The sequence below is a fragment of the Salvia hispanica genome, chromosome 3 (genome assembly GCF_029641045.1).
Source record: "Salvia hispanica isolate PSC_SH4W2 chromosome 3, Shi_PSC_v1, whole genome shotgun sequence".
Classification (NCBI taxonomy): domain Eukaryota; kingdom Viridiplantae; phylum Streptophyta; class Magnoliopsida; order Lamiales; family Lamiaceae; genus Salvia; species Salvia hispanica.
The window spans coordinates 30374995-30386166 of record NC_142694.1 but is presented as its reverse complement, the minus strand read 5'-3'; the positions used below and the strand labels follow the sequence as shown (position 1 = coordinate 30386166).

Sequence of the window (11172 nt, the reverse complement as noted above, 5' to 3'; positions counted from 1 at the left end):
ACTTGTATTTTTTTTCTATAAAACAATAAACACAGTGTAGAGATATATGCATGGTAGTTAAATTCTAAACTTTTCTTAAAATTAAAATAAGTAAGGTTATTCTAGGTATACAAAGCTTGTAAATATACATATATATGTGACACATTTCACATTTTAAATATGAGATATTGACACCTAATATCATGAAACTTTTAAAAAGTTGGATTTTTTCTACGAATTTTGAAATTGACAAATAATATCACGAACTTTACCCTGAGTTTGTTATTTCCTACCAATGAAAAAAATAAGGCAAATAATTTTATTTTACGAATTTTTTTTCGTAATTTCTCGACAACAACTTCGAGAGCTTCAAAATTTTCAATCTTTGAAGATAGTTTTTCTTGAAGCACACTCTCCAAAATTGTTCTTCAATCTATTAATATAGCCTTAATTTTTTCATTTGTGGGAAATAACAAACTCAGGGTAAAGTTGTTGATATTATTTGTCAATTTCAAAGTTCGTGGGAAAAACCCAATTTTTTTAAAGTTCCATAATATTAGGTGTCAATATTCCTTTAAATATCAATGTCAACACGGTATATTAAAAATATCAGCTAAATTTTTGCTGACATTTCAATGTAATCGTATTGATATTTTTAATAAATTGTATCTATGAATTAGCAGACAGAAAAAGTCAGTAACATATCAATCTTTATAAATGTAAACTTTATCAAATTGTTAGAAATTTCACAAACTGAATTAGGAGTATTAATTTATTCAGTCTAATTTTGACCAAATATGTGAAGCGACTTGCTCATAACTTAACCTTCATGTTTGACTTCTCAAAACATGACAATGTCTTCTTACTACAAAAGCATCTAAATGCTATGAGATCAAACTAATTCAATCGACTAAGTCAATCAAAATCCTATGTGGAAGTGGAACATAATTTTGGGATACTCAAAGCCATTAATGAAATCCAAGAAATCTTATGCATATTTTCTTGAAACTAACAATATTCATGGCCATGAATCTTCCATTGATTTTGAATGTACCCTGTTCTAGATGATGGAGATTAAGGTGTCACAAATCACAATTACTATAAAAGACTCTTAGCAATATATTAATGTCAAATCTTGCATTTATAATAGATAAAGACCCAAAGTGGGAAGCCGCAACTTCCACTATGGAAATATAATCACCCCTTTGGTAACAAATTATTCATTTTAAATTTTTAGGTATAGTCTAATTCGTTGATTAAGATTTACAAAATATCGAAAAAGATCGCACATAAGAGTGGAATTCCATTAATTCTATAATGAATATATTCAGAAGGACACGAAAGAGGAGGGGAAAAACACTAATTTTTATTTTTAACATCAATTTTCACCCGAATAAGGCTGTTAAAACCAATAAAATTGGGTTAAAACCGTTTAAAAATTGACGGAATTGTTAGTGTAAGACCAATTATGATCCGAGTTGAAATATTCAGGATGCAAAAATTTAAAAGATAAAGTATGTGACCAAAGGATCCTATTCTAATGCTTATAGCACCCTAATCCAAAATCAAGACTAAATCTCCATCTTTGGATTTTAAAATGAGTGGATGAGATTAAAGCTCACAAATCTCAATAAATAGTAGACAAAATATCAACAAAAAGGTAATATCGTCATTATGTTATCATATGACAATTTTCGTGGGTGTTTTTTATATCAACATTGTGTATTACAAATATCAACAATATGACATTAGAATATCAACACAAGGACATGAAAATATCAACACATTTTTATTGAGATAGGACATGCATAATATTGAGGTTTTACCTACAATATATTGAGATTTTTTGTTGCATTTGTTGATAAAAGCTGCTTATCAACATGTACGAAAATTGAAATATAATTTATCAAATTTCATCACCCGAATATCGTCGGAACATATGTAATTGAGATCTCGTTGGAATTCTTATTAAATTATCTTTAATTTGATATATTTTTTGCTAAAAAATAATTTAAATTGAGAGAGTTACGTAAATTTAAAGATTTGAGATGATTTTGAGGAAAGAGAAAGTAGTTAGTTATAATTACTATAGGATTTGACATTAATACCCTTTTAATTTAATTAATAATTATATAAATTTAAAATATATTACACTTGTCATTATATCAACAACAAGATCTTCTAATCTAATGGTTAAAAATTGGTCTCAATTTTAGATTGCTAATTAGTTAGCAATTGATCACCTCCCCGTGACAAAAATCGTAAAATAGGTAATATGTTCAAGACCAGTTTTGGCATTTACTCAATTATAAAATAATATCCATGCAGATTCTTTCCTATCTAATTTAATCGAGAGAGAGGGGGAGGGATCTTTTGGTTGATTGAATACGCCCACCACATAAAATGGCTCTTGTTAAAAGGTGAACCACTTTTATAGCTTTGTGATAATACAGAGATGGGTAAAATAGTAGAAACCATATAAAATGGGAGGATTCATAATTGAGAATTGTGGAACCACAAGCACAAAGCACAGTGATGGAAGAATGTTCTAGATCATATTGTGTCCTTTGCTTTTGGCCTTTTGAAACTTGATTAGTCACCACACAAACTTTGTCTAGACAACCTTACATCCTCCAAATTGTGCCCAATAATTAGCCAGATAAAGAAACATTGCACACTTTGGCACATTCGATAACTATATTAGATAGCTTAAGCTTTAATTAAATTAATGATTAGCCAATAAGAAACTAATAATACTAATACAAATGTCACACACATATACTACCATACGAGAAAATAATAATATTTTTGGGAAAATTAACCCCTCAAAATTGATGAAAAATGAATAGCCCACCACCTATCCAAAATCATTACACAGACATGTGATCATCGACTTGTCTCTATTGCATCATTACTGATTAAACTATGACACACACATATAAAATGAAATCAAATAGTACTATATGCCTAAAAATTGCAAGCATTTCTTGTGAACATTTATTTTGAATAATTGGTTGATTTTATGTCGCCAAATTTCAGGTAACGATACAGTTATGATAAAAAAAAAAAAAAAAAAAAAGAGAAGAGAGAGGGAGAATCTTAAGGAATTTTTATTTTGTGGCCAAGCAATGATTTCCATTATTTGTAATGTTGGGCTAATGGATGGGCTCTGTGATGTTGGGCCCATTTCAGTACTTGGGGTGGGTTGATGACCAACAACAGAAACATTTTAACCAATAAACCCAAATTGAGTATGATTATATGTCTGGTAGTGTTTTTTATTTTTATGATCTGCCCAAATAAAGTTTTTTGAGCAACGAACAACAATTCAACATATATACAACCAAGAAAATGCAAAAACTATTATAGAAAGCCAAGTCGTATGATGGGGTTGCAAATTTACTCTATTAGAAGGGAAGTGATCATTTTGAATATAAGATCATGACAAATTTAACCATTTTTCGAAGGGGGGAAATTTAACCAATTTTTGGGGTTGTGAATTATATACTCCACTAAAAGCACTAATACACATGGGATAGAATCCTCCACACTTAATTATGACCCTAATAAAGGATTTAATTAACTCTAACTAGAATTATAAATTTCTAATGATAAGAAGATAAAATGATTCTAGTCAAAATTCTAGTGATGGCTATTAATTCCCTAATTATAATTAAGAGCAAATTGCCAAATAAATTACTACCAAATCTGGTCAATTATGTGTCTATTATATAACATTTTTGATATTTTTTTCAATGGTCTTATAATTTTGGTTTTGGGGGTTATTATAATGTGGCAGATGAAAAATACTATATGGACAAAACCTTCGACTACTTAAAATGAAGTCAATTAAACCTAGTTAGTCACATCTTTAACTTTTACACGTACACGCTGACGTTACGTCAATAAATTCAGACATGTATCATGTCATATGATAGTACAATCGAAAAAAAAGTCAAAGTTGTGATATAAACGTTCATTTTTATAAAGTTACGAGATTAATCACAAATTAACCAAACTTGACGGTTTTTCCAGCAATTTGACATACAGACGGGAGTCTTTAATTATATTATACTAATGAAACATGAACCGTGATATTTCATTAGAATAAGCCAAAGTTATTAAGCATATGCTCTACCACAAGCCCAACAACAAATCTCAAACTTTTTTCAACAAATATTTGATCCCAACAAACCTCAATTTGCATTGACACTCGAACAAATGCTTCTTTCAATCACCCACCTTTTATTGCCCTTTAATTCGTTCAAATAACACTCCAATCGACCAACTTTTTTTCAGCACAACCACTAAATTCACCTTAGTTTAAATCCAACCAATATTATCTCCAATAAATAAACTGACTCCTGTTTATTTCTATGCTAAGCTTCTAAAATCTACAGTCACTTTCCATATAAAAGTAGCAAAATTATGTAGATAGTTGCTAGATCCGATGCTTTGGTGATATATAATAAACCACTGATATTAGTAACCTAGAAATAGAATCAGTAGCTATCAATTAATAGTGATATAATAATTTTTAGTCCTTTTCACACCACTAGACAACTACTAATTTGACACTAAACAGATGCATAATATATGGATGTGAAATATTTTTGTTTCCTTTAAAAGAATTTGAGAAAAATGAGCATATGTGAAAGAATTAACCAAAAAAATATATAACTCCAAATATTCTGGGAAAAAGAAACTGTGCTTATCAGGTAAATAATCAAGCCATAAATGTTTGGTGCAAGGAATCTGAAACTGTTAAGCATAGAGAATAAAGAATGGAAAGGGAGAGAAAGAACCCATTTTTTGTGGCCTTGAGCAGGAAAGAATAAGCAACATTCTTGACTTGAGAATCTGGCTCGCCACCTTTACTTTGAGTTAAGATTCCGATATTCCATTCCCTTGGAATCTCGCGCTTTCCTGCACCGAATAGCATCCCGTGGTCGTTTTTATCATTCCGGTTTGGTTTCAGCCAATACGAACACCCAATCAGCACGGAATGATTAAGATGTCATAAGGTCCCTTCTCAATGAAATTATATGAAGTCCATAAAAAAGGAAAGTGGAGGTACAAGAAAGAAGAGCCCAATTTTAAAGAGGAGAATAATACTATTGTACATGCATGCAAGAATCACTTTAATTTAGAATAGTACTAAGGTAAAAGTGAAAGTTGCCTCTAGTGCTGTAAAAATGCAACGGATAATAGCAGTAATATTCTTCATGGCAACATCAGATAACGGCAGCTCGAATACTTTCTAATTTTACCAATTCAGCTACAGAATGTGGTTCCTAACAACTGTTTTTTCTGTATGATTAGTACACAAACTTATTCTGTAAGCCATGATATCGAAGTTTAATAGCACAGAACCAGCAATTATTCTATTCCCGTACCATATTGAAGTAGTTAATTACTAAAATGGAAACTGTGAAGCAGCTATTATTGACTGAATAAGTAAGTTAATTGTCAATGAACATAAAGATATGCTCTATTAGTGTGCAACATGCCAGAACCAAGTTTATAAGAGGCATTGGGTGATGGTGCTTGAAGAGCATCTGCGTCGTTTCCTATCTTCGATTCATTCCTATCCACTTGCCTGCAAACTATGAGGAATCGGCTTTTACCCCTTTTTTGTAAAGGTTTTCACAGATTCCGTTAAACTGCATAAAATACCTAACCTATGAAAACATACATCCACACAGGTGAGGAATATTATTTACTTGGCATCGATCAGATCATTATCTGTTAAACAGGCAGCATTGTTATCAGTTGGTGATCGGTTCTCAGTCAGAGAGATTAAGCAGATGATCAGATCGACCTAGCTATAGTTCATGAACAGATTTCCCAACCTCCAATGATACTAAAGAAGTTAAACATTACTAGCATGTGAACTCCAAGTAACCACGAAACGAGCTATGTAGTCCCGATAGGGATTCAACTAAATCAATTTTTTTTTATTGTTGAGAGATTGTAAAAAAATGTCATACAAACTTAGACAACAAGTATAAGTTTGATGGCTGAAATTACAGTTGCAAAATGGCAGTTTATGACTAGTCATGTTTACAGGCTATAAGAAATGAAAGTATAAATGTAAGTACAGACCCTTCTCTTTTCTGGAGGGCCCCACTGAAGTGCACCAAATTCCTTGTGCCATTTATTAAAAGATCTAATTCAGAATTAAGTCCATGATGAATAAGTACCATACTTACTAAAGGAGACAAAAAAAGAATGTGTTCTTTATGTTATTCCTGGCCTTCAAACAAAGCCAAGAAAAAGCATTTTTCCCACTTTTATGACTTGATGAACTAAATTATAGTATAGTATATAAGAACACTTGCTATAATGAATAGAAATGATTTTGAAAGAAAGATATACCCAAATCCATTTATTTTAAAAAGGGAAACAGGAAGAATCTAAGTGGGTGAATCCAGTGGATGAGAGAGGTAGCAATCAAATACTATTTATTATCCTCAAGACAAACTCATTTTATGTTGTCTATATAAAAAAGTCTATGGTCACCAGATTACTGAGTTACTATTTATGTCAAGTTAAACATGCAAACTAAGTTTGATGTATGTTAGAACCTTCACATGCTTGCATAGTGTTATATCCTATGACTCTGAAAACAACCACATAGAGAAGAAACAGGCTAAGAGGAAAGAATTGAATTTCTTACCCAAATTTGGACTTGAAAGAGTTAAACAAGGAGCATCAAGTCACTGGTATTGTTAAATATTTGTCCCCCCCTCAGAAGGATTGTAGCAAATTTGCTGACTGGGTGCTTTTGTCAACAGAATCTTCCATTTTTAAAAAAATGACTAGAAATGTTTCAGGACATCGTAGATAGTGGGATTCCTCAAATCCGCATCAGATGGAAAAGAATTCCACCATACATTCCTGGAATAAGGTTCGAAAACTATGCATATGACAAGTATGAGTGAAACGAAGGTGTATCTGTCTGTAGCTATCAGAGGATAATACATTTCTCATACAGCCATAGTGTAAGGAATTTTAAATATGCAGTGCTGTCAGAAATCGGAAAAGAGAAGCTGGGGACCATAGATACGTTGAAATGGAAGGACGAGATTTTAGTTCAAGCCATTACAAAGATTGGATTGCATCTGATCTGATATTCTTTTACCCCTGTCAAAGATTCTATGCCTCACTTGTATCGCACTCCGAACACCCCCCCCCCCCCTCCCCACCCCAAACCAAGTAAGCTTATAAGGCATCCCTTGGTACATTTTCAAGTATGCATAAATTGATCAAGTAATAGATAAGAGCAGTACTGAAAGCTTCCTTTTACCAAGAATCATAACTCAGTCTTGAAGGTGGAAGCAGATTTTCATAGAGAAAATTGTATGGGGACATCCTTTCCAGGTATAGTGACTTCTCATTAATGAAATCCTTCCACAATCTGCACGAGAAACTAATGCTCATGATTTATCATATCAAAGATACCACAATGTATCACTGCCGTCACCACCAAGAAAAGAATGTCCATCCTTCCTCAAGGGTGTCTATTCCACCGGAAAGACACATGTTTCTTCAAGGTGTGAATGGCACAGGAGATTCTGGTCTTGTACTATCAAGTGATGCTAAGCCGAGACTGAAATGGACTATAGACCTCCACGAACGATTCATTGAAGCTGTGAATCAATTGGGTGGAGCAGAAAGTAAGCATACATCCAAACTCTGAATCTAGATATCGTATTGCATTATCATGTAGTATTTGGCTAATTATGATTTTCTTGCAGAAGCTACACCAAAATCAGTTTTGAAACTTATGGGCATTCCGGGATTGACCTTATATCACTTGAAGAGTCACCTTCAGGTATATTTCAAGAGATACACCTCCAAGTTATTTTAATTTCTTCCAAAGACTTGGACTTTCCATCATGCAAATTTTCTCCTACCATATATTTTTAACAAAATCATCAACGAAACATAATATTCATATAAAGGTGGATATAACCTAGAATTAGTTTGTCTATATGTCTGATTTCATAATTCATTTCTGCTACAAGCATGCAATAAATGTAAGAGGCAGACACTCATTCATTCTCCTGAATTCATATGCAGAAGTACAGATTGAGTAAGAACCTCCACCAGCAAGCTAATAATGGGAGCAATAAAGCTTGTAAGCAATCATATTATTTCGCAATAGATTGAATCTGCACAAATAATTATACATTTTGCTTACCTTGTTGAGGACTGAATTGCAGCCAAAGCAGACAGAGTGCCTGAAGTAAATGCACCTCATGTGTCTAACCAAAATATTTCAAACCAAGCAACAAGGTTAGAACCAGAAAATCTCGGTATACAAATTTCTTGTTATTTTGTATGTACATTTCATCTGACACTACTATTGTCTATCTCATACCAGTAACTTACAATTGGGTGAAGCAATACAAATGCAAATTGAAGTGCAACAAAGACTACACGAACAGCTGGAGGTAAAGAACTCAAAATTATTCAGTTCGATTCACTAATAACTGATTTCACTTAGTTTCAATAACAAAAATAAATCATGCATCCATATATAGGATGACAAGGAAAGAAAAGGTGCTCGATCAAGTACTATAAATATACATCTGTGGTGATTGTCCCAACAATATCATCTGCTATAAAATAAGCCTCTACCTCAAAATAATCTATAAGTTTTATCCTGATGTTGATTACAAGGGCTAACGGTTCGTCTATTTCCATAGGTACAACGTCGTTTGCAGATGCGAATAGAAGCTCAAGGAAAATACTTGCAATCTGTACTAGAAAAAGCACAAGAATCCCTTGGAAGACAGAACGCGGGAACACTTGGTCTAGAGGCAGCCAAGGTCCAATTATCCGAGTTGGTCTCCCAAGTATCGAACCAATGCCTGAACTCCACATTTTCAAGAATAAACGACCTCTCAGATTTGTGCCTGCAGCAGCAAGCACAAGCAACTCAGCCAAAAGATTGTTCGGGCGAGAGCTGCTTGACCTCATGCGACGGAACCATAAGGGACCATGAGCTGTACGATAGCCGTTTGGGCTTAAAACCAATGAACTTCAGAGCACCTATAGAGGAGGAGATGATCGACGACAAAGATAGCGGTCCACGCAAGATGGGGCTTAGATGGCATGAGAGCCTGAAAGACTGTGGTAAGTATCTCTCAACAGCAAATGACAATGTGGAGAACACATGTGCTACAGAAGCGAATCCAGGTAGTTTATCGATGAGCATTGGCCTTCAAAGTGGTGAAAGGCTCAATGGAGCAGGAGCAGAAGCAGAGGCCAAATGTTTAGACGAGAATAAGCAGAAGTCCTCCTCAGAATCAAAACTACCATTCTTCCCAACAAAATTGGACCTCAACACTAACTATGAAAAGGATGCTGCTTCAAGCTACAAGCAGCTTGATTTAAATGGCTTTGGCTGGAATTGAGATGCAAAATTGAAATCTAGAATAAAGAGGCATTAGTCACCAGCCTCCATTTTGTAATGAGATATGATCATTCATCATTCCAAATTGCATAAAAAAGGAACACAGATTCTCCTGATTTTCTCGACCACTGTTGCATTATGTATTCTAATTTTTCAACACTGATTCCAAATTACATCATACCAAGTCTCTAACAACACATTCAAATGCAAAAGTATTTCATAAAAGCGATCGAATTTGCAGATACTGCGATGATACGATCGCCGCAGCTGTGATTTAATGTCTTGTTCAGATTGAATCGATCACTGAAGATCAGAACTAAACTGGATAAAAATCATGAATTTTAAAATCAGTTAGTTTTAGTGATTTTTTATTTATAATATGTTGTTAATTTATTGTGCATGTGTTTCAAATTGATAATATAATTAAATTATTTACTAAATGTATTGAAAATTTTTTTATCATTATTTCGGATACAACATCGATGCAATTTTCCTTTAATTTTAATGTTCTTCCCACACAAGACCTTTTTTAATTAATGCTCAAATAATTTTATTTTAATGATTTATCCGTAATTTAAAATCAAAATTTTAATATGCTTGCTAGATTACATGACTGCTTACATAACTCTCTATTAAATTATATTTTAAATTTTAATTTGTAAAACAAAATTTTTAAATAAGCTTGTTAATTTAGTTCCCTCAAATGATAATAGAAATAATAATATATTGGGATAGTGGATTTTGTTGGATCCTAAATAGTTCAATTTCAAATCATATCGATATTTAATAGATCAAGCATGTCATATTTAATTTTTTTTTTAATGTGATTTACCTCTTATATACAATTATTTCAAATGAAATTAATTTACTCAAGTGAATACTTTGATAGTGGCGTAGATAATAATAATGATGAAGATAACAATAATACTTATTGGTTTCCCTATTTCTCTCACTTTCTTCGGCATTTATATTTAATTATTAATTATTCACTCCATTAATACTAACAAGTGCGCCATTTTATTTCGACTTTCACGAGTTCATAATTTTTCCCACCAAAATGCCCCTGTTTTCTCACACACTAAAAATTTTAAATGAAACTCATAAAAATATTTATGAGTTATACCATTAAATACTTTGTAAATGTCTATTTTTTTAATATAATAAAGGATAATGATAATTTAAATCACAAAATTTGGTCAAATTATAATCAGTTTTATAACGTTCGTAAAAATATTAAATTATGAAGTTTTCTATTTTTCTTAATTGGCCAATTATATGCAAAACGATATCTTTAGGTGATGCTTGAAACAATGTTATTATTTCATAAAATAAATATGTCCTTTCTTTTTTTATTTTAATTAAAAACTTAGGTTGAACCTCTAAGCATTACTGAAAATGACATTTTGTACATGTACGAGAGTTTGAGACAGTTCACAAAAATTGAATTTTTTCAATTCAATATTTTGTTTCAAACGTTATGAGATGGATTAGAATTTTAAACAAACTTTGTAACTTAAATAACTATATTATCCTCTAAGTAAAACATGTATATAGTAGTAACACAGTATTATAGATAGATGCTCTCCCACCCAAGAGTATTAAATTAGCTGCCATTAATACCCATAAAATTGGCTAGATTTTCGTCAGAAACATCAACACACAAAATCAAAGTTTTAGCAATTTTAGACGTTCAGATTTAAAATTTAAGATCTAAGTTGTTAAAAAAAAAAACTATATCTATCAAATTCAAATACAAGAAAATGGAAGAG

At 32.1% G+C, this 11172-nt stretch overlaps 1 protein-coding gene across 2 annotated transcripts; it reads left to right on the top strand.

Annotated features, from left to right (window-relative positions):
• Nucleotides 1–7238: 7238 nt before the first annotated feature.
• Nucleotides 7239–9531, top strand: LOC125212514 (myb-related protein 2-like). Of its 2 annotated transcripts, XM_089067244.1 has the most exons (7): nt 7239–7362; nt 7440–7658; nt 7740–7816; nt 8065–8122; nt 8208–8280; nt 8369–8438; nt 8694–9531. In XM_089067244.1, the coding sequence occupies exons 1-7, from the start codon at nt 7344–7346 to the stop codon at nt 9402–9404; spliced, it is 1227 nt and encodes a 408-aa protein (XP_088923370.1). In that variant the 5' UTR covers nt 7239–7343; the 3' UTR covers nt 9405–9531. The 2 variants fall into 2 exon arrangements, with proteins under 2 accessions (XP_088923370.1, XP_088923369.1); XM_089067243.1 differs by lacking the exon at nt 7239–7362 and having other exon boundaries at nt 7382–7658.
• The last annotated feature ends 1641 nt before the right edge of the window (nt 9532–11172 follow it).

Coding starts and splice junctions, on each gene's coding strand:
- LOC125212514 (XM_089067243.1), top strand. CDS start 7,382: ATGAAATCCTTCCACAATCTGCACGAGAAACTAATGCTCATGATTTAT. Junction 8,123..8,207: donor TAATGGGAGCAATAAAGCTT/GTAAGCAATCAT, acceptor ACTGAATTGCAG/CCAAAGCAGACAGAGTGCCT. Junction 8,439..8,693: donor GACTACACGAACAGCTGGAG/GTAAAGAACTCA, acceptor CTATTTCCATAG/GTACAACGTCGTTTGCAGAT.